Source organism: Cebidichthys violaceus, unplaced genomic scaffold, assembly GCF_023349555.1.
Source record: "Cebidichthys violaceus isolate CVI_PGR_0920_01 unplaced genomic scaffold, fCebVio1.0.p SCAF_28, whole genome shotgun sequence".
Classification (NCBI taxonomy): Eukaryota; Metazoa; Chordata; class Actinopteri; order Perciformes; family Stichaeidae; genus Cebidichthys; species Cebidichthys violaceus.
Window position 1 is genome coordinate 2,617,777 of NW_027176461.1, and position 24,724 is coordinate 2,642,500.

At 44.6% G+C, this 24,724-nt stretch overlaps 1 protein-coding gene across 3 annotated transcripts in view; it reads left to right on the forward strand.

The window, feature by feature from the left end:
• The first annotated feature begins 384 nt into the window (after window positions 1–384).
• Window positions 385–24,724, forward strand: part of runx3 (RUNX family transcription factor 3) — a 47,402-nt gene continuing 23,062 nt past the window's right edge. For all 3 annotated transcript variants that reach the window (XM_068721603.1, XM_068721605.1, XM_068721606.1), the window contains exons 1-5: window positions 385–655; window positions 986–1,096; window positions 19,139–19,377; window positions 20,117–20,273; window positions 21,759–21,863. In XM_068721603.1, the coding sequence (XP_068577704.1) occupies window positions 1,039–1,096; window positions 19,139–19,377; window positions 20,117–20,273; window positions 21,759–21,863 (559 nt within the window). In that variant the 5' untranslated portion in view covers window positions 385–655; window positions 986–1,038. The remainder of the gene's footprint in view (window positions 656–985; window positions 1,097–19,138; window positions 19,378–20,116; window positions 20,274–21,758; window positions 21,864–24,724) is intronic.

Genomic DNA, 24,724 nt, shown 5'->3' on the forward strand with positions numbered 1-24,724 from the left:
GCTATCTCTCAATTTCTCTCTTTCCGATTCACTCCTGTTCTTTCCTCTCTGTTTAGGAGTGTTCGGCTTAATACAATCTAATGCCTCTCCAGCTCTTCTACAGTGGTTTCAGAGCTCTCTGCAAACCTCTGGGAGCCGCAGCCTGGTTTGAACTCAAAAGAAAATAGAGTGTTCCCAAAACTTGGACGTCCTATAAGAAGCGAGAGTGAAGACGGCGAGTCAGAGAAGGAGAAGCATGGAAAGTAAAAAAGCGACGCAGAGAAACCAGAGAAAAAAAAAATAAAGCAAAGACGATAGGAGTGGGAGGGGAGGGAGGGTGAGAGGGTGGGAGGGAGAGGCCCGGTGACCTCACGTGACGTGGGCTCCACCACTCACGGAGGGGAGTGTGTGTGTGTGTGTGTCTCTGTGTGGAGGATGGCGAAGAGGATGCAGATAGACTGTGGCTTTTTAGCCTTTTACTAGCATTGACGCTGCAGTCAGGCCACCACCGTCGTGGAGGAGAAAAGAGAAAGGCAGACCACGCTATCCAGCTAGCTGGCTAACCTCAGACCCTCAGCCCGCCGTGTGACTGAGGACCACAAGCCCTTCCCACGCCGGCCCCGCTTCCACCACCCTGGGCTCCGTTTCGCTGGGCCCCCTCTCATCTCCAGCCCTGGTGAGTCCACCTCCACACCTGGAGACCCGAATGCTGCCGTTGCCTCTGATTAAACTGTTTCTTTCTTTCTCTCTCTCTCTCTCTCTAAACTTCTGTCTCTCACATTTTCTTCTTTTCTCTCCCCCTCTCTCAAACGGTGCTGCTGCTAACACATGCTGCTGCTGCTCTCTCTCTGCAGGCTTGTGGCTTGGGATTCCTGCGGTGGTCACAAACCCTAGATTCTTGGTTGCAAACGGGCTCTGAGCTCCAGGAGTTTTGTCCTCTCCTCTCCTCACTTCTCTGTCTGACTCTCGTACTTGTGTTTTTTTTTTTTTTTTTGTCTCCTCCAAGGTTGGTGGAGATCATACGCAGCACGGGCTCCACACTGTTCTGGCTTCCCTGTCATGGCATCAAACAGCATCTTTGACTCCTTCTCCAACTACAGCAGCAGTCTACTCAGAGGTGAGCGCTTATCCCCCCCCCCCCCCCCCCCCCCCCCCCCACACCCCACACCTCTCATCACCATCCCACCCTCTGTCCACTTGTTTTGAATGTGCAGCTTTGTTAGTTTGACAACTTGGTTCTTTTGACAAAAAAAAAAAAAAGTAGCATTATCATGAACACGTTGTTGTGAGAGCCGGAAGCTTCTTGAATGCATTTGTCTCTCTGTCCACACACACACACACACACACACACACACTCACTCATGTGCTGAGGGAGGTTCACAAAGGAGGATCTGATTTGCACAGTAGCCCTCATCTAGTTGACTGATATGGCCCTTAAATGCCTTTGCCTCTGCGCGCCTTGTGTTTTCTGTAGGCTTGATGGAGTAGCGCCATAATGGGATTCTCACCACAGACATTCATTATCAAGTGAAACTCGGCGCTCTCTCTGTGAGAATACGAGCTCAGAGGCTCCATGTGACTGGGCCCTTTACTGGAACACAGCAATACAATAAAAGAGCAAAGGGAAAAAAAACAAACATATTAGGCTCTCTCACTCTGCTTTACTTCCAGGAGGTACTTTTGGTCTATGTGGTGAGGTGAGTGCACTATATTTCTCAACGAGGAGGCCATTTGTTGCCATGGCGATTCCAATCAGACAGCTTTTACTTGCAAATAGTGAAGCTCTTAAGTGTGGAGAAGAAGGTTGAAACTTTTACCTGATTCTAACTAAAATACTTTGGGTTTTATTCCGGTAAGTGACGATAAACACAAAGAGTAGTCGGTCTTGAGCTTGTTAATCTGATGGTGGCCAGGGAGACTCGGTTGTTCCCACTGTGACAGCCACCAAAAGGCAGCAGGAAAAAACTAAATCTCCTTCCCAATTAAGGGCTTGTTGCAGTGTTAATTAGAGGCAGCCACAGGAGAAGCACTACCAGCTCCTAATTGTTTGCAGAGTATATCTTAAAATCTCTGCAGCCTCACACACACACACACACACACACACACACACACACACACACACACACACACACACACACACACAGACTCAGTACATCTGTGCCTCACATGAGAACGATCCTCTGATATCCTCAGTGGAACCGCAGTGACAGGGGATGATGTTCCAGTGTACTCACGGCTTCTACAGACACCCAGGCATTTATAGTTTCCTCCTGACAAGGCTCAGGCTCTTTGCTCCCCTTTTATTCTCCAGAACCGCTGGATCTGCCTCCCTTTATCTCCTCACTGTTTACAGATCAGCGTGTGACTTCAGGTTTCATGCATGCCGTCTATCAGGCTTCAGAGCCGTTCTAACCTCTAACATAATGTGCTTTCAGGCGCCTGATTTTGATTTTCAAAGCCTAACCAGAGCAGCGAGATGGGATGTGAGACAGTAGGTCAAGGGGGAGGGGGGGAAGAACAAGCATTTAAAGCTGTAATCATCCATTGGAAATCATTAGTGAATATGCAATACCCTTTTACAATTCTTTCTGTCAGGAGACTGAAACCGAACTGCGGGAGAACAAAGGCCAAGAGTCATTAAATACGCCAGTTCAATCTGAAAGCATTTCAAATCGCGACTACCTCATGTAAGCAAAATACCCCAGCGGTTAGTTTAACAACTTGCATTACACAGGCAAAGCAATTTGGCAAGTTCTCTTTTTTTTGACTCAAATCAAACTGAAATTAAGAGGAACGGTTACAGAAAATCAAGGAGACTGTTAAATGTCTGGCTTCCCGAGCTCTGACTTTAATACTGTGCGACGTGAAGCTTGTGGAAATAATGTATCATCTCTTCAGAAGGCAGGAAACACTGCTGTAAGCAACATCTCGTTCATTTGAAAAATCCCACAAAAAGGAAATGGACTTAAATTAAAGTTCCTGAATTTCAAATTGTAAAATTCCTCATTCAAATAAAAATGATTTCAGTCTTCAACATCTTACTTTGCGTCGCACTAACTTGTAATTTGATTTACAAAAAAACCAAACAACACAAACATTAATAGTCTGTGCTGTAGGTGTCATTGTCTTTTACATTGCAGCCTCTCTCACGGTGCAGACAGAGAACACATGTAAGCATGTGATGCGCAACATCAGATGCACTTCGCGTGAGAAGCGAGAGATCGCCTCACCTCAGAAACCTCAGTCCTACGCTCAAGCTCAGAGACAGACACACACACAAACACACGTATAACATATGACACATACACACCAAGTCACAAAGGGAACAGACAGAGCAACATGTCGTTCTCATGGCGTCCAATTCGGTCATTAAAAAGCTCATCGTCTGATATGGTGTGTTCTTAGAGACAGAAAGTAACCGAGATGTAGAGCTTTGCGTCAACGAGGCGTTAATCTGATGCAGACTCACAGTGCTGTTGCAGCTTACTGATAATAACCACAATGAGGCTAAACACCTGCTAACCCTCACACAGCAGCACCACTATTTAACCAGAAAGCAGCATTTCTCGGACACTTTTACACTTTAAAAAAAAAAAAGCAGTAGGCTCCAAAAAAAAAAAAAAAGAAAATAAAGTGCCGGACTTTCCCCCTGTGAAGCAGAGTTGTATAAACTTTACTGAGTTTTCCGATCCTGACATACTTGCAGTGTTTGCATCAGGTGGGGTACCTGGTTTATAGCAGCTGTGATTGGCCCATGTGGTGGGTCATATCCTCGGATCCGTTCCTGTCGCCGCATTTTCCTCCACTTGGAAGGGCCACCGTGCTCCCCGCAGGCTGTTTTATACAAGGGTCCCTTTTTTTCAGACGCTTTTGGGAGCCAGCACCCTTTGTGGCAGAGAAAAAGGCTCCCGGTTTATTAGGGTGGGAATGTTTTTTTATACGTTTGGCTTATTGCGCTGCATGAATGGAAGTGAGGGCTTGTGTGTGAGAAACGCGCCGTGCCTCACCACAGTTGTAGCGGGGTTATTTTGGAGGATTCTGGGAGGTGGTCTGGTTTGTTCTACACGTTTCTGGGAGCGAGAAAAGCCTGAGAGACACATGCACAGTGTGAGGAAAATGCATCGAGATGAATCATTCACAGCGGATTAAAACTCGAGACGAACTTCAAGCTAAGAACCACTGACAAATAAAAAGTCGCTATACAGTAGCTCGAAAAAAAAAAAAAAAGGCTATAAATTTGACAGAACACATGGCTGGCCTCTGGTGAATTTATTAATAACAAAGTCATATGGTGAAGATTTCCCCCCCCCACTCTTAAATTAACACGCTTGATTGGAGCCCATTCAAAACCCTGCTCAGTGTGAGGCCCCTGAGTGACGCCAAAACATGGAAACTGGCTGAGCGGGCTGAAATCTGTAACCAGATATTAAGAGTTTCAATATTCTAAAGTGAAAGCAAATAATAGAAAACTCATGACAGCCACAGAGCGGCAAAATCCTGTCTCCAATTTAGCAGAGTATAATATCTATTTATAAAACTGAAGGCATATGGATAGGGGGAACGCTCTGGACTTGATTAGGGCTGTAAACGTTTTTGGAGGTACTTATTTACTTTTGGGTCCGTCTCGCCGTTTTCACCGTCTGTCAACACGCCTTTATGGTGCACACTTTCAGGGGCTGCCACAGTCAGATGGCTTCCAGGTAAGAGTACGCGGAGGGGCGTGCTGATTATGTGGTCGACTAATCCCGAACTTGCCTTCGCCCTTGTAGACTTTTGGCTCAAACCACCACGCTCAGCGCTGCGTTGGTCAAGGTTAAAGTCGCGCTAAGTGTGGTGGTAAATACAATTTTCTGGTGGTCGACAAGCAACCACAGGGGCAAGATTCTTTTCAGCCAATCTGATAATATAGATTTATGCTGTACAGGTTTCTCTTACACATTGTGGGGGGGGGTTCTGAAAGGTTGAGCAACTTCTTTCAACAAACATTCCCATAGGAGCGTCGACTCCGAAAACAGCATCCAGCGAGGAGCCAATGTGATCCGGGCCTGGTGTCGGGCCAGGCCGGCAGGAAAATGACTCGGTGTCTCGGGCCCCCTTTTAACATAGTTCATCCAGATTTCAGTCTGCGAGTTAAAGTCCTTGATCTGATTGTGCATGGCAGCTGTGACTACGCACGATAGTCTTACATGATAATTAAAGAGTGGCGCTTGAGAATAGTACGTGTGAAGGACACAAATGTCCTAATATGATGAAAGTCATGTAAGAGGAATTCATAATGTCTAGACCAGCGTCTTTAACTGGGACCGTCTGATGAGAAAAAAAAGAAAGAAATAGAAACAGGAACAGACTACATGCTGGCAGGAAAATATGCAGACTTTGAAAAACGGTTGCGTAATTGGATAACGAGGTGGAAATGATCACAATATAAAATTCTTTCGTTTGATTTTAAAAAAAGTACAGCCCATACCGGACGAGACTCTTCTATTTCTATGACTCATTTCTTTATGGTTAATTTGCTCCACTTACGAGCCGATAATATTTCATAGCCCTTACGTTAAAATGATTAAACCCACATCACTGTTATAATATTAGACTCTTCATGATCTCATGCGTCCTGCATGGTGGACGACTAAATTAAGGAAAGGCCTTTCTCGCAATTTTCTGTTTCTTAATTTTGTTTTAAACCTACGCCCTAAACCACAGGCCAACCCCACAGCTTATTACATGGCAAGGCTGGGGTTGCAGAAAAAAACACGAGTATCATTGTACGCTAATTTATGTATTATTAACCTAAATTTATGCAGCAGTTACGCTGGTGTATGGAATTTGCTTGCATTTCTCTGCGAAGCTGGGAAAAAGATCAACAATTTATCGTAAAAACTGAAATGAAACCTTTGTGTCATCACAGGTTTAGTTTGTTTTAGTAACTCTGGCTACAATTAGAGAGAGCTGTGACCCGAGTTTGACTCAGATGAAGAAGACTTATTGTTTAGACCCCTCCCTGTATCGTTAACCAGATGTTGTCAACAACATCCTTTCTGTTGCAGTGAGAAGGAGGAAAAGCCAAAACTGCCTGTGACTAAGCACAACGTCGATTGCTGTGCACTTTTGTTTTTAACATTACAGTTGCATTCCTAGCCACAAATTACTTTAATGGGCGGGCATGGGTCTGGTCGGCAGCACATAAAATGACTCAAACTTATGGAGATCCCACATGTTCAGATACATATCAGCAAGCAGCAAACTTCTAATTTTTTTTTGGTACACAAGATGGAACACAGGAGGAACAGAGGGTTTTATTTTATCATGTGTGAAAGTTTAGCAAAGATCTGAGGCCCAGAGGAACTCATTTTGTCACCATCAAAGGATGAAAAGGAATGTTTTTCATGGACAAAATATCCGTCTTCCAGACTGAAACTTCACGTCATAATGAGCGACTTTAATCATCCTCAAAACATCCTTATAGCCTATCCCTCTTCCCATAAGCAATAAAGAAAGAAAAAAACTTAATTACGGTAGAGGAAAAATGCAGATAATGATAGGATGCGAGAAGCTGCCGGCTATGAAATGTTTTCTGATTCTCTATTTTCCCAGAATTATTTTTTTTTTCGACTTGTTTACATACAGTTAATTGTTGCTGCTGCAATAAAATATGTTTTCGGGTCGCTTCTTCCCTCCCCTCAAACTTAACTTTAACCGCAGGGAATTGATGTTTGCGGAGACAGCATTTCAAAAATGGGATTTTAGTTTTCTCTTGGCCTATTCATTGGGGAGGACAAATAGATGACTGTGCTGCCTGCATCAGTAATGGGTCACCTAATTGTGCTTGTTCGACTCAGCTCTGCAGAGGAGGGATGCAAATTTGAGCATTGAGCATCAGCGTTTATGCTGTGACCAAAAGACGAGTGAAGGAACAGTTTGACATTTTGGGACATGAGCTTACTGGCTCTCTTGCTGAAAGTTGGATGAGAACATTTATACCACTTTCATATTTAGTATATATATGTCAGTTAAAGATAAACCAGCCGCCACTTAGCTTAGCATAAAGAGTGAAAAGAGGGGGAAACAGCTAGCCTGGCTTTTTCCTAAGGTCACAAAATCTGCCTACCAACATCTCTAAAACTCCCTAATTAATCTGTGCAAAAAATGACAATCTTTTTTTTTTTTTTAAATCATTAAAATTCACGCAAAATTTACAAAATGATCCATCACCCCTGTATTGCAGGAGGTTTTGGCCTGGAGTGAACTTTAGCGAGCGTGTACTTTCTCTACAGCTGCTCACTTCTGTATTGGCTCAGTAGGAAACACCATGCCAGGGATTCCCCCTCAGCTGTGCAGCAGAAGTGGTCCCTCCATCTCTTCGCCATAGTCTGTCTCCTGTGAGGTCACTCCGTCTGCTGCACACACTCTTCTCACGGTCGCAGACGCAGCCGCCACGAGCGCGAGGAGCGTGCAGGGAACTTCACAGCATACGCACACAAACTGCCACTGGCGCATAAAGGCTACATGCACACACGCACACAAAGTCCTCCGCCTAAGTCCCATTCCCCCCCCCCCCCCCTTGCTGAGTCAGAGAGGCACAGTGTATGTCAACATGATGACCGTGACGTTCTCCCCCTCTAAATGCTGTCTGACCTCACTGTAATAGCTGGTCAGGACTAACATATGGTCTCCCGATGCCTTAGTCCAGCAGATTTACCCACATGGTGACTAAACAGCAGAGGACTTAACTGAAAAATATCAGTGACTGCGTTCTTGATTTCACAAAAGTGAAAGACTATTTAACCGACTACTATGTACAGTGGTAGCACTTGTGCTGACAGGAGTGAGGGTTTCTACAACCTTGTTAAATTCACTGTCACAAAATCTCTGTGCATCCTAGAGAGGGACTAAGAAAGCTTGATTTTCGCTGTTGGACATGAATTGTTACAGATTTATATAACGGTTTATAGCAGGAAGGTAACAGCATCCTAACACATTCTGTCTTGTTAAAATGAGCAAAGTTGGACTTCACGGGGAGACCTCTCAGCAGCTTGTAGCATGCCAGCTAGCCGAAGCCAACACTGCCAACCTGGCAGAAAGACGTTTGTGTTAGAAGGGCCTGACGGACTTGAACACAACTTCTTCCCTTTAATCAGTGTGATGACATAAGAGGCAGACAGCGAGCCAGTCATTCAGTCGGTACAGAGTTTGATTAACCTAATCACCAGGCAGCCAGGCTCCAGGCTGCTGATTGGGTTTACAAACGCTCCTTGTCATCGTCGTGTCATTAGCCCGTCGTTAGCCGCGGCCGCCTTGACGTGGAGCAGCGACGTGCCGAGCCTCAACACAGCAATCAGGGGATTAGGGTGCAGTTACAGCAAAGCCTCAATGGACGCCTCAGGCTCTGAGTCAAAGAGGGGAAAGTCCTGCCTTACTATGCTAGCTCCACGTGGCCAGGGTGCTAACTGTACATGGGCAACGCCACTACTGATTAGCGATGGAGAACATGAGAGGAAACATTCAGTCACTTCGGACACACAGGCGGTTTCCCGGACTCCAATTAAGCCAAGTCCTTGACTCAAGCAATGATTTGAATGGAGGGACTCCATTGAAAATAAGTTGTAGCCCCCAATTAGGTTTGCTTAATCTAGAGCTGGGAATAAAGCCCAAAGACATCACAGAAACCGAGTCGCATGCAGCACAGTGAGTCTCTGCAGTCGCTGCAGAATAGCTCAGTGGCTTCTGAAGAGGATTCGTTTTCTTTTGATTTAATTTGGAATCAATCGGAATGATTGACAATAATTACTTACTGTGCAAAAGTCTGGGACTCAGACTTTATGAGGTACGACAATAGCATGTGTCTAAGTGCTCTCCTGAGCTCCTTGGCTTGCAGGTCGAAAGTCACCACACCCTTGTTTCCTCACGATGAAAGGCCCTGAGGGCCAACCGAGTACTTTCCAAGAGTTGTCTCACGTCTGCAGAGGAAAGTGGCACGGACATTTGTCAGGAAAACAGCGCCGGGGTTCCTGCTCAAATCTGGTTGTATTCCGCGATGAGTCAGATGGTGCTCGAGAGGCTGAACCCCTTCTGAAGAGGGAAATAAATGCAAATTCAATATTTGGGGGCTTTTTGAAGTCCATTTGCACTTGAATGAGTGTGACAGAACCTGGAATGACCCCTGTTGAAAGAGTCCCTTAACAGTGATGAAAGGAGTTGAAAAGGACAAATGTTGATGACAATAGATGGAAAGTTGGAAACGTGTACATGGTGTGTATTTGTGTGTGTTTGCATAAGGCTATGCTTGAATATGCGCGTGCAGTGAGGTTCTACATGCACACACAGCCATTAAAAAAATCCATTTGAATGCGAATACACAATGCAGCTATAAGAACAATACGTTTGGCCCGGCGCCTGGTTGGCAGAGTCCTCAACGACTTTGTGTTTTGCTGGTTAGCGTTCATGCCATTCATTGCATACGTTACATTTCTCACCGTGTTCCTCCGTAGTCCAAAGTAACAGGGACCTAGTCTCAAAAAATAAAAACATGTGGCTTGTGTTGCAGAGAGGAATGAACAACAGCATTCCGTGTGCAACCACATCAAAGGTCCCTCTCGCCATGGGGCTAAATGAGGGCAGACTGCCCTGCTCGCCCCTCCTGACATGACTGCCGCTAATTAAGCAGAGATCTAAAACTGACACTTCATCTTCATCACTTTCCCTCACATCTTCACGCTAATCTCCACAGATTTCTTTTTTTTTTTTTTTTTTTACACGCATGGCTTCTCTTCGGGTTCCAGCGAGAGGGGACAGCCACACAACAAGCACAAAGGGGCATTGTCTGCTGGTGAAAATGTGGTTTACAGGCTCTGCTATAATGGCTCAGTGGTTGCTGGAAGCCATGCACACTTCCTAATATTCAACTCACATGCGATTTCATTTTGAGAAAAAGGCCGAGCTATGGGGGCTTTGCCTTTGTGTGAGAGCGACGCCTCACAACTTATTTTCTCCCTCACCCCCCTTCTTCCCCTCCCTGGTGGCGCTACTATATTTGTGTTGTGCGTCTCCAGCGATGGAAGAGTAGACACAGGCTACGTTGCCAGTCAAACGTGTTCGGGGCCGTCAGACTGAAAGGCTTCCAGCGCTGCGATCTGTCTCCTCTCTCCGTCAGCACGAGCTGTTTGATCTGACAGAGAGACTCCATTAGAGACACAGGGAAGTTCAACTGCTGGGAGGTTGGATGGCTTCAGCAGTCAGAGCAGCCGCCCAGAGAGGAAAAGGTTTGCACACGCAGTCTGGTTGCAATCTCAGTGTCTCGCTGTGTGTCTATAAATGTCTCTGAGCATTACTTGTCCTTATACTAGGTGTGTGTGGTTACACGTTGACGAGGGCAACGTTAGAAAGCCCAACCGAGCAGACATATTTTGGGTCTCTGTCGGGCAAAGGCGTGATGACGCGCTGGATAATGAGATCATAAATGTGCGGCGCTGCTGTGCTGCAATGACACGGAGAGAGAGAGAGAGAGAGAGAGAGAAAGAGAGAGACTTATTTGCTGAGGCTGCAAGAGTAGCAAGGGCTGCCTTCCTCAACACACACCATGGCTTTCCCTCAGTCTCACGGTGGTGATGACCTCATAAACCCGCGCCGCAGTCCACTCGAGTAGCCGCTCTGGTGTCGGGGTGGTGAAATGGTCGACAATGGTTTGATAAATATGCATCGACGGTTCAACCACAGACCGTCACAGCACTCCCTACATTTAATGTGGCTACAACTTCCACTGATCGACAGGAACTCTGACAAATGACTCAATTGTCCAAAGACAGTGTTTACTAGGAATATTAGGGTATTAGTGTTTAATTTGAATCATCTGCCTGCACCGTGTCATAGCTGTTAACAAAGGAGCGCGGAGAGTGAGTTGATGTGGCTCCTGTGAGAGATTGGTCTGCTGATCTGTGTGTGGCAGCTGGGCTCTGGCAGGGCTCTGGCACCGGGGCTGCATGGCAGTTAAACTGTCACTGGCAGGAACTGTAAATCTTTTGCAGAAGGTGAATGCAGCACGACAGCACCGCAGGTGTGTGTGTGTGTGTGTGTGTGTGTGTGTGTGTGGGTGTGTGTGTGTGTGTGTGTGTGTGTGTGTGTGTGTGGGTGTGTCTGTTACCAGTTGCAAGTTTGTCACAATACTATACTTGCTTGTCTCTACGTCCTTGTCTCTTAGCTATCCTGAGAGAAGCAGCCTCCAATTTTCTTTTAACTGGACACATTTGCCAGAGTCAGAGTGTGTCAGGATACTCCTGTGTGTGTATATGTGTGTGTGTGTGTGTGTGTGTGTGTGTGTGTGTGTGTGTGTGTGTGTGTCTGTAGGGGGTGGGGGTGCTGTCACTTTGGCAAAGCAACTGCACATATTGCAGCGATTACCACAACGGAAAAATGTTTTTCTGCAACATGCAATTACTACAGATTACAGATTGCCGTCCTTGCATCAGAAGCTCTCGCTAGAGAAAGGAGAAACAGCGCAGTTTGTGTGTGTTTGTGGATTTGTGTGTGTGTGTATGTGTCTGTCTGTCGTTACACACAAATAGACAGACAGACAGACACGGAGACAAAGAAAGATGAGAAATGATTATAGCTCACACTAAAAACCACAAGTGAAAAAATGGGAGAGTTGACGTATTTATGGAACTCATTTAGATTTTAAAGTTATACTGACTTTCAGGGATAAATAAATACAAAAAAAAATACAATCTGTCCATCAGCAAAATGAAGAAAAGGAGAGTAGGGTACATTTCGTATGTTCGTCATCGTCAACATTATAACAACATACACTGATGTCCTTGTGAAGTACGCAACCCTGAACGCCACAAGTCATATCAATTTTGGACTTTACATTTGGTTCCAGGTTACAAATCACCCTGGATATCAAAAAGCTTCCCTCAGGTCACACTAAACAATAAAGCCCAACAGTGGTGCCCCGCAGCAAGGCAGGGCCCTATTTACAAACCCACCAGATCAAAACTCGACCCAAAGTGCTCCTATAATAGCACTGGGGCCTTTTGGTGAGCGCACCATCCAATGCTACTTTTAGTGGGTTTCCAAAGAATAAACAGGCCGGGGAACCACATCACAGACTGCTGACTGTCATCGTTGGGTGAGTGTACCCGACGAATGATGTGAGGGCGGAGCGACCGTGACACTGGGGTTTACGGCGAGTCCCCCCCCCCCCGCCTGCCTGGGGTGTGGTGTGTGCCATTGAACTGTCACTGAAAGGACAGGGTGGGGGCCTGACCACGATCAACTCCCGAACGCCGATCACAGTGAACCCGTCAGCGTCTCACTGTGCCTTTCATGACCTACTTTCATGAGCAGGAAAGCGGTGAGTGATTTTGGGAGTGTGTTAGGTTGTGCCATATGCACACGCACCCAGCCCCCCTCGAGAGCAATGCTGGAAGAAGACTTCAGAGCCTTAAGAAAAAGTAAAAACACCACAATGTAAAAATACAAGTAAAAGTTGTACATTTAAAATACTACTAAAGTGAAAGTGTAAAAGCGTTCTCAGCTAAATGTACTTTAGCACTTAGACTTAATAACTTTGACAGTGGTGATCAGTGCTTGAAGTGCCAGTACTGCGGCCTGTATCAGCGATCATCATTATTACATTCTGAATTTCTACTGGGTGTAAAAGATACTGGGAGATATTTGGTTTTATATGATATATTGGTCCATTCATTATTTTTCACAAATGAAAAAAGACAAATATGACAAACAGCTCACTCCTTATTTTACAAAAAGGACGTGCCGTGAGTCGGCTTGTTAAGATGCTCTCTCCATTGTTTTCATGTTTGTACTGCCTATGAGGCGCGGCAAAAAACGCTGGCGCTGCGTCTTATGATGGCAGGGAAAACCCAGGAAAAACCCTGCCATGAGGAATCGCCTACACAACCTGATAGGTAGAGGGCAGAACAAAGTACCCGCAGCTGAGGAGAAGTGCCGGTGCGCAAGAAAAATTCACAGTACGCCAAAGAGTAAACTGTAGAAACGCCAGTACTGTGTACCGGCCCACGTCAAGCACTGATGGGGATGACAACAGGACAATAAGTGAATCAAACAAACTTGAATCAGTAATGTCAGTTACACAGGAATATGTAGCTAATGGTAGCTAACATTAGCCACCATATGCTACTGGTCATACCAGACCAACTAAGCAGTGAAACCCCTGCATTAAGAAAGTGCACACTTTATTAATGGCGAGTTAAACTTTTCAATCGTAAGACAACTACTGTGTTATTTATTCCTAAATAAAAAAAATGGAAATGGAGTTAAATGTACTTCCCGCCACTGCTCTAGAGGATCGGAGAACATCAAAACGGCACCGCTACCAAACTCATCCCATAATGTATTCAATATGAAATGAAGTGTCAGATAGACAAACACATGCCTGGTATGTTTGAAAATGAATGCAAGTCCATTTACATTCAGCGGACAGATATAAAAATGCAGTTGGAGTCGTCCCCCAGCAGCCATTATGCAGCTCAATTGATTCAGAGGGCTTTTATAAGCCCTTGGCTCCGCTCTGCACCTTTTATAAAAATGTAAGCAGAATATTAAAGATGCATGAGATGACTGTGCTCATTGTCTCCTCTGGTTACTGCTGCATCTCAACTCCTCGCGCTTACAAAGCAATTAGCTGCTGGGTTTTTGGGAATGTCGCCATCCTCTTCATCACGTTTAGGATAATATATACTCTAAACTTCTTCGAGGATCTGAAATAACGTCCAGACACTCATGAGTTACTGAATATATAAAGCACTACAAGAGCTAATTATAAAAGAAAACTGTAAAAAAAGGGTTTTAAGGTCATTAAGAGCTTAAACAAAGTTTGAATACACAAGCGCATTCCAGTGATCAATAAAACTAACACAGGCAGCCCTGGTGGAGAAAAGAAATAACATACAAATTCAGATGATCAAAATTGTTCAATGTGTTTCCTATTTTCTTGTCTGAACATCAAAATGGACAAAAATGACCACCAATTGTGATGTGCTGACACATTATGTAATCAAAATTTGAGAGGGAATCAGCCATCAGAGCAGCAAGAGCCCAAAAACCCAAACAGTCTGTACCCACTGACTGTTGTTTAAAAGTTTCTCCATAGACTTGTGTATATAAACACTCCAACGCTAGAATATGATTTGGCTTTGAGGGGACTGGCACAAATGGCTTTGGTGCCTTACATCATGCTTGGAAGTCTAATCACAGACACTCTTGTCATATCAAGCAGAAAAAGTCCATTTCATAGCGAGCTACGTCTCAAAGAAAAAAAAAAAAAAGGAGGGAAGGGTAAACAAGCCCCGCGTTCCACAGCCACCGCAGAATTCATCATTCATACAAAAAAATACCCCAAGCCCCAAAGTAGAGCTAATTTAATCTGAGAGGAATAAAACTCCATTTCATAGAAGTCGTCCATTCACAACACTCATATTTCCACTGAGCAGAAACCCCCGGCTGAAATTCGAGCAGACACTTTTCGGAAGGAATGCATTCGGTGGGTTGAGGGCCAAAGCTTGCCCTGTAATTTGTGAATGTACAGAAATGTGTGACCGCCACAGCTCCTCTAAAGATAGAAATCTTTGTCTTATGTCATCGCCGAACCTCAAACTATTTCTAATTGCCCCCATAGCCCCCTTTTCCAAATGAATAGCTACCCATCCAAAGGCTTATGTGTGCATGTCTGAAAATAGCCCGGGAGTTTACGCAGGCTAATAGATCATATTCAGCAAAAAAAAAAAAAAAAAAGATGAAAAACTTTGAAGGGATTCTCCACGTATCGGAGACTGTCCCCATCTTCAAAGTGACTTTTAAGTGGCACTGAAAGCTGTGTGGGTGGCATTTAGAGGCAGGTATACGTTTACACACCCCAAAGGCTTGCAATGGTTTCTCTGCTAATGGGGATCACACTCCTATTAGTCTCTACAATGTGACTCATTACATATAAAAAGTAAAGTAAATGGAGTTCTCTTTGCTTTTGTACGCACACAGAGGAGGAAGTGCTTCTTCGTAAAGGACAGGAAGCATCAGCTAAGCTTAATTTTTTTTACATTTTGTTCAGGTCCCATTTAGAACCATTTGACTGTGGAGGTGCTGCTTTGTTGTGTTTTTAAAGCCAACAAACCATTTTCTTAAGGGAACCCTTTTTGGTTATGAGCGTACATTATGATTCAGGCCAGGAACACAAGGGTGAAGGCGACCTCTCCTTCTCTCACAAGTTTTCACTTAACAATGATGTGATATCTTGATTTCTATCCGTAGGATCTATTTTCTTTTTAACCTTCGATGGTAAGAATCCTATATGCTGAGGCCCATTTGAGGTGGGTCCGGGGGTTTCACATGTCCTCCACGAGTTCTGTCTTGATTTCAGGCTCAACCCACGCGGATCATTAAAAATCGTTCAGGGGCACGGCGGGCTCCGTCCTCAATGCCTGTGCGGCTGAAACCGTAGAAACTGCATGTTGAAATGTGGAGGTCTAAATGTGACAGGCGCCCGGAGCACACATTATGGCTGAGGAGGGTACAGCCGGAGCATGCGGTCACATATTAATAATGAACTCGGGCAGGAGGACGACTAAAATATCAACGGTATCGTCATTGTCCCAGTCCAGCTGCACTCAAAATAGAGGCCGCATGATAGGTGATCTGATCTGAGGTGATTTTTTTTTTTCTTTTTTTTTTTTTTTTTGCAGATAGGATTGTGGGGGTGCAGTTGGGGCTGTTTTATGGAAGAATTCGAGTTCAACTGCAGAATGAGCTGGTGTGATTTGGGGTTCCCTGACATTTTCAAGTCAAAAACACCAAAACCTCATTAGGCAATGGGGTCATGAGGTCTTTCTCTGGGACCCTTACAAAATAAGAGCCCTGTTGTTGTCCACGCTGAATTCATAGGACGATGCTAAAGATAAAGGCTTCCTCATCAGAATTTTGTGTATAATTTCTAGTGAGATTTATTTTGTTGTTGTTTAAATGTGTCACCACACTCCACTGACCCACTGTCCTAGATCATCCAAAATAACAAGCAACTGCAAACAAGGAGTGTTATACATAAGTGACCCAAAAAGATGCACTGTCATTTGTTTTTGTTTACTGAAGATGAAACTAAAACATGTTTTACTAGGAAGAGATCTGCACAATTAGTATACTGTGTATAATTTATATTTTTTATGAATCTGTTTTTAAGTGTAAGTGCTTGCAGCATTGACACATGCAGCACCACTGACATTGGGAGGTTTGTGGCCAAGTTTGAGCCCACATAAACAGCTAATTATAAAAATAAGCTTTGATATCACAGCTTTTTTGTAAATTTCTGTAATAAGGATTTGTCCATTTTTTTTTTTACTTTTGAAATCGTCTCTCTGCATCTCTGTCTCTCTGAACTCTAATTTAGTGTGAAGTGGGGAAATTAAGGGAAAATGTGAAGTCACTCCGATGACTCCTCGCGCCACTTAACTGCACTTAATTTATTATCATGCAAGTAAACAACTTAAAAACCGCGGCATGCGCACACGAGACTAAATTGTTATTATTAAACATCAAACATCGATTGATTGGAAGCATTTTAATATAAACTTCAACGGTTTCAATATTTCTACTAATGTAAATTTCCTGTTCGTGTAGATCAATTTAAATCATTAGTATTTTATCCTTTCTTTGAACCATTTACATTTTTTTATTCAAGAATTTCAAAATGAATTTCTGCAGCAGTCAGGTCGCAAAATCGTTCAGAATAATGTTTACTATCCTAATCAATAATTAACTCCGTCAGGGCTCACTAGAGCCGACATGGATGACTTTCAGTGTTTTAAGCCTCGTTTGATAATCTGCAAAAGACACAATAAACCAATGAATCCTCTAAATTTAGAAACGAACATGTTGACTCCAGTCCCTCACGTGGCTTCAGCGCGCGGTTATTTAACGAATAAATGTCAGTGTGTTTTATAATAATTCATTTTCTCAACAATATCACAGATTATTGTCATTCAGGCAAAAAAAAACCTCAAATGCAGATCCGGGGGAAAAAAATGCCACCGGTGCTTCTTAGAAGAACGTAAACGCCTCACAAATTATATGAATTTAACTGACTAGACTTCCATTATTCAGGTGTCCGACTATCTCAGAGCGCAAATAAAAGTTTCCTTTTCCTCTGCATGTGTGAGACGCCTGCCTCACACTGTGAGCTGACAGCCATTGAAAAGGCAAATGCGCCAACTAGTGTCCGAAAGCAGCATGGCGGAGGATCTGTAGGGTGTGCCGTCATTTTCATGTGACGCTTATATCATTTCAGGTTTCTAATGAATTCAGCCTCTGGCACACACACACGCGCGCGCACACACACACACACACACACACACACACACACACACACACACACACACACACACACACGTCATTAGGATCAGTTGTGTCTTTTGATGTGGAGGAAACCTATTTGCCTGTTTGCTTTAATTTTGTTATTAATTAAGCTCAGCCAATTAAAGTGATAGGGATCTGTCTTCTACCCATAATTTCACTTGATGAAAGTGCTATTTACCTGCAGAGGAGAGGCGAAGCCGCCAGATATAATAGCTTTTTCAAAAAGGAATAAATGAGTAAACCCACAGGCCTCTGCAGTCTAAAGCCTTCCTTAGATAAATGATAAACAGCTCAAGAAAACAAAAATGGCTCAGAGATGGTGCTCTGACACACCAATGTGATAAAAGTGCACTTTACATATTGTTGTATCAATTAAACTGACTCCATTTGAGGCTGACAATTCCTAACACAGAGCTTCCTTTGCACTAAATTATACATTATTTTACGTTTTAATCCATCACGTTGAATATCTTACACATGTATAGTTCATTTATTGAATACCAACGGTGCTTATGTTATTAACTATAATTAAAAATGTCCAAATAATACATTTTTCGCCCAGCTCTGTAAAAAAAAAAAAAAACATCTCCCTTCTTTTAACTCACTGTCTCCTAATTTCTGTCTACATCGCGTTAACGTCGGTATTAAAAAAAAAAAAAAAAAAAAAAAACACGAGCAGAGAGAAAAGCACAGATATGTATCAATAATTCAGCTCGTGCGTGTGTGTGCGCGTGTGTGTGCCAACAGCACGGGGCTTGAGGAAGAAGCACCGGGGAGTTTGATTGGCCTGGTGAAAGCCCAACCCAGCAGATTCATTGGTGGAAATCCTCTCCACACTCCCAACCACTAAACACTAAAATGACTCGGGTAAAATAATATCGCGGCACTCTGCACTCCGTCCAGCCTCGCGGCTCTAGCTCGCGCCCCGCAAACCCCTGCGCTAAAGGATAACTTTTAAAGGGAAATTCAGCTGGAAGCGACGGAACATCTCCCTCTTGTAACAGAGTGACGTTGGCTTTTTTTTTTCTTGTTGAGGGAAGCGATTCAACGAGGATAAAGTTGCAAGAACTTTTACACGAAAGAAAAAGGACACTGATGTACTGCAAGTAGTTGGGCTGTAGACATTCGGGCTTGAAACGTTTAGTTGTTTTTTTTTCCAGAGGAGTGTGGTGAGATCTGAAGAGGCGTCTGGCAAAGTTTGGCTGTTCAGTCGACTCATTATCATACTTTTAAAAACGTTAAGCCGAGAAAGCCAGTCAACTGGATTGTCGAACTTTCTGCATCGCGGCTGGATTACCCGATTACCGCCGACAGATTGCCACTAATCGGCAATAATATATTTAGAACTTTCATTGACTCACTGTAGATTTCAAAGTAAGAGCTCAAGCAGTTGGCGGTGTTGATATACTGTATACACGCGGCTGAAACTGTCCATCAAGTGTGCGACGGATAAGAGCGAGTTCAGCACTCAGAGACACTGAAGTTGGTATACAACAGAGCAACTCTGATGTTCCTCTGGCTGTCACATCCTGTGCAGATGATCTAGCACGCAGTCTTCAGAGTTTATTAGTTTCTGTTAGGGTCGCGAGGCTCTCTTCACTCAGACTTGGTGCGCTCTCGCATCCATCCTTTGCGCTCACACAGTGGACCCCTGAGACCACCAGCGTCCGGAGGAAAAGAAAGAAACAAAAAACTGGTCTTCTCCCAAAAAAGAGTGCTGCTCTTCTGATACAACCCGGTCAGGTGGCACTGACCCAAACTGTTGTGATGCATATTCCCGTAGAGCCGCCCACCACCAGACGGTTCACGCCGCCCTCCACGTCCTTCCCCTGTAAGCTTGGAGACAGCAACGGGGCCATGGCCACCCCGGGGCCCCTCAGGTCGAGATCCGACTCCAGGAACGTGGTGGACGTTCTGGCGGACCACGCCGGCGAGCTGGTCAGGACCGACAGCCCCAACTTTCTCTGCTCCGTCCTCCCGTCTCACTGGAGGTGCAACAAGACGCTCCCCGTGGCGTTCAAGGCAAGACACACGGCTTCTAATTTTACTTAGTTATATTTTTATTCTGATGACGCACACTGTGGGTTTCTTACTGTGGAGAGCGCATGAACATTTGTTTTTTAATGATTAAGGCCAACCAGATACATTTTATTGAGGAAACTATTTTTACATAATAAGCTCTGGAAGTTGTGCTATTGGTTTCTGTTTCTGTTTTCACTTGTGTAGAATATTACATTATTAATTGATTAACTATTGGCTGCAAACGGCTCCATCCAGAGTAATAACATCCTTAATCTGACTTGACAAGCAATTATTATGAGATGTCTGAAATTACAAAATGACCCCATTTTTGTATTATTATATTTTTCTGTATTATTGCCTATATGAGTTTGGTGCTTTATAGTTGTGCCTCGTGTTAATATTATACCTCGAATTATCTAAATAATGTATTTGGATCAGATCCAATGAGAACAAGAGGAAAATAAATAACAATAGTACAGTAGATAATGAAGCATATGTTATACACATTTTATAATATAATTGTTATATGTCATGTATCTACATTATAGTGTCTACCATATGAAATATCCCAGCTATATTATTTATGTAATGTATTGCTGGCATATTTGTGAAATTGTGAGGAATTTCCTGCTTAATATTATGGGACTCGGATGCGGTTTTACGCGCGCATGTGTGTGTGAGAGTGTGAGTGTGTTTGGTTTGGTGACCTAGAGTGACCGCCCCGCTGTCTCCTGTGCAGGTCGTGGCTCTGGGTGATGTCCCCGACGGGACTCTGGTCACCGTGATGGCCGGGAACGACGAGAACTACTCGGCCGAGCTGAGGAACGCCTCCGCCGTGATGAAGAACCAGGTGGCCCGCTTTAACGACCTGCGCTTCGTGGGCAGGAGCGGACGAGGTGAGCTGAAACACACGCGCACGCGCGCGTACACGCACGCACGCACACACACCTGCACACACACAGAGTGAAAGAACGGCTACAACTGATTGCAATGCCATTTACAGCAACATTTGGAAACGCGCTTATAATAATGTAACGGATCATATGTCTGGGTCTAAGTGGAGAACGACTGACAACTGACAGCGTGTTATTATTTCGAAATAAATGTGAAAAAATATGAAACGTCTGTGACATCGGATATGTTGCACAGACGCACACATAGGAAACGCTTATACTCATTTAAATATGGCGGTTAAAGTATCTGTCAGATCTCTGTTGTCCATTATGAAGATTTTTTTTTTTTAAAGTGCAGATCTGGAATCATTTAGCTTCCAGTACGGCGAGTGCCCTCACTTTGCCAACTGACGTCCATGGGTGTCATCCGAAACATCTGGCCTGCGTCACGGTGAACAGTTGCGATGTGACTGTAATTTTCCTAATCCAGGGGAATATAAATGATTGTCCACGTGGTGCAAATCTGAGGGATTGATTTAAAAAATGAATTTAAATAAAATACATTTAAAAAAACAAAACAGGTCCTGCGACGTGTCGAATAATCTCTACCACCCAAAATCCTATACAACACACTATTTATCATGGCTGTTGTGTGCTGCATTTAAAAAGAAAGCACACATCAACAGGCCTGCTTTAAGGATGGAATGGTGTGATCAATGTATAGGCCCGTTGAGCATTTTTGTGTGATATTGACGATATCAAAACCTCAACTAATATCAGACATAAACAACAAAATGTCCTGAAATATATATATATATATATATATATATATATATATATATATATATATATATATATATATATATATATATATATATATTCAAAGCCTGGAATTGGGATCCTCTTCTGGCCGTTTGTAATTCATTTTAATATTAAAATAGCTGTGATTTGATGGATTAGAAAGGGGTCTCCAAATAAAATAAAAAAAGAAGTAGCCTTTTCATTTCTGTAGACAAGAACACTCGAAGATTCTTCTTTCCTCCCACGCATTCTCTTTTTTAACAAGACCTGCCTCTCTCAGTCCGGGAGACGAGCACCGGACCCGCTGCATGAACCGGCCTCCCTCCCCTCTGCACGGACTCTGATGCAGATGCGAGCGAGATATCCGGCTCCTTGTCGAACAATAAACGATAGGTTGTAAACTCGTTCGGACGATCTGGAACGCATTGTCTCAATAATCGAAATCATACCCGGCCATCAAAAGAGGTGGTCCGTGCTTCTTCTGTATTTTTTTTTCTCCTCTTCAACTCCTTAAATTCAAAAGGCTGCAGCGGGAGAAAAGCCGGTAATGATTTGAGGTTGAACAAGCGAGGTATTGTTGCGAACAAGAGACAAACAAATAGTTTGCAGATAATCAGAAAGGGCCGTTTATAACGTGACATGACTCGTCCTGCATGAAACCTCATGGACATGTTTGCTGTGCTGCAGGAAAGAGCTTCACTCTGACCATCACCGTGTTCACCGGACCGCCACAAGTGGCCACTTACCACCGCGCCATCAAAGTCACCGTGGATGGACCCCGAGAACCGCGCAGTGAGTACACGCACACCCACACACATGCACACCCACACACCAACGCTACTATTGTTCTTGCTAAAAACGCATTGTGGTGTGAGGAGAATGTTGCAGAGCCACCCAGTTAGAAGCAGCTATTCCTGCTCCTGAAAGTGTGTGTGTATATGTGTGTGTGTGTGTGTGTGTGTGTGTGTGTGTGTGTGTGGGTGGGTGGGGGGTATCTCTACATGCTAAAAGAACTGCATGAGTCATATGCAGATGATGCATGAAAATCTAAAACTGTGAGCAGGTCTGACTGTGTTTGTGTGTGTGTGTGTGTGTGTGTGTGTGTGTGTGTGTGTGTGTGTGTGTGTTTTGCAATTATCACAAGGAGGAGGTAAAAAAAATCTGTTCACACGATCACATGTGCCAAAATTGGGTTTCCACTTGATATATTTTGGGGTTAAGACTTGGGTTTTGGGGTTAAGATTAGAAATAAGACTGGGGTTAGGCATGTAGCGGTTATGGTTAGGCCTCCAGAGAATGAATATAGGGCAGTGCATTGTCCTCGCAAGTATAGTAGTGCAGGTTTGTGTGTGTGTGTGTGTGTGTGTGTGTGTGTGTGTGTGTGTGTGTGTGTGTGTGTGCGTGCAGCAGGGGCACAGTGACGGGTCCAGTCAGAGGAAACTGTAAAGCATATTAAGGCATAACCCAAGACCACTAAGAGGAGCTGAGTGAGTCTCCAAGCCGCAGGTGGCTCAGCTCAGTCGACCCCCTCCCCTCCCCTCCCCTCCCCTCCCCTCCTCCCCCTCCCTCCCTCCTCCCCTGCCCTACCTCCCCCAGTGCTGGTCAGAGGGGGTCGAGCTACCTGACCGACCACATAAGTGGCTCGTTGATTTCACACAGGGCAAGACTCCGTCCACTGTCAGGCCTGGCAGGGAGGCCCCCGGAGTGCTAAAGCTGTTAGCGCCACCGCTCAGCCGCAGCTCCATTCTCATGTGGTTTAATGCGGCTGGTGTGAGGGGATGGCGGAGAGTGCTGTTACTCAGATGAGGCAGGGGCCGTGTGCACACGCTCAAGGCCGGATAGACGAGATGGCTAGGGTTTCATGATCCACCTATGGAGGGACGGGGGTCTGTAATGGTTCTAGGGTACAGGGGTTTTAGAGGTCTCTGAACGGGCGGATAGCTGGGGCTTGTGCTCGCGTTTGCCGAGGGGGGATATTCGTGACAGGGTGGATTTAGCCCAGTCAAAACAGACCACAGCAAGGGAAGAGAGAGTGGTAGCAAGTGCCACATGAGAGGGGGGGTATGGCTGGCAGAGAGGGAGACGAGGGGCACAGAAAGAGGGGCATCGAACCCCCCCCCCCCCCTCTGCGCCAGGCTGGACGCTATTTGCAGAAGCATTAAAGAGAACAGCGACTGCAAAGGAGGGGGATAATTATAAACACTCTACGTGTGTGTGTGCATGGATGGTTTCAATTTGTCTTTTGTTAAAAGAAAAAAAAAGCTTAACGTGTGTGTCTGTGCATAAATGCATTCTCATGTGCATCTGCGAGTGCCTCAGCTTGAAATAACTGTGTACATCAAGGTTGTCTCCTGTCTGTCTGTCAACATGCTGCAGCTCCGGCTGAGGCGTCAGAGTGGCCGTGCTACTTTTACACTGGCGCTGGGTGCTATAAAGTGACACTGTTTAATATAGGGCAGGAGGAATTTAGGCCTCCAATAAACTCTGCTACACGGTGCTGAGAGGGAATTTGTAGAATGGCGGAAAAGAAACTTCTGCAAAGGCTGATTTACATATTTTTTTTAAAAGCATCAGAATATGATTTCCATATGTAGTAGAAGCTCCTTCAGCTTAACCCCCCCACACACACACAGAACCTAGAGTGTGTATGATTTGTGCAAATGTTAAGATGGCTGAAAAGCTTATCTGAAATATGAATAATACATCCAGTTACTCTGCAGTAAAAAAAACTAAACAGATGCAGCCTCAACCAGGAAGTTAAAACAGCTGATCACAGTTAATAGAAAAGTGTATTATTATAACTCATTACATTTGGTTTTTAACAGGCTGTCAGGTCTGAGGCAGAGAGGAGCTTTCAGTCCAATTCAGTGTATCAAAGGACTCGCGAAGCCTTAAAATAGAAATCACTTGCGAGATGAGATAAAGGACCTCTCCCATTTAAACAAGAAGCACACAAGAGTCTAATATCAGTCATGATACGCCACAGTCCAAACGCAGGAACACACACTACCATTCAGACGTTATTAGGGCCATAAAAATAATCAGATTCTTCTCCAACCACAAGGCACCACGTTATTTGGGCTGTACGTCGTTTAGAGCCAAAGCAGAGAGCCCAGAACACATAAAACTAATAGCATTTTTTCATTACAAATCTCATCCTCGGAGACGGCTGTGTACTCCAGCGCTGCTTTGATCGCCACCAATGCCACACAGTGTTGCCTGTGCAGCTCAGCTTTATCACTGGGGTAGAGTGCAGACAGCCTAAAGGCCAGACTTGGCTCACGCTGGGCTCACCTGTCCACAGGCTGGCGGGCCGCGGGTCCCGGGCCGTACAGGCTGTTTGTGTAGGGCCTCGCATTTGCATGGCTGCCAGCCGAGCCGCGGCAGGAGTTGGCACAGAGGGAGGAGGTTTTATTAATGTTTACGGATCCAGTCAGGAGAACCTGACGGACAGGACTGCGGGCGGTGGCGGCGGCAAAGTAACAAAGGACACCATGCCTTCGGAAAACACTTGAGCCGTATGATGGACTCTCTCACACACACACACACACACACACACACACACACATAAATGGATATGAACATACACAGACCGCATTCTGTTCCTCAACAGAAAGTAGGCTAAATGTTCAGCTAAGTATTTTTGTCTCCCT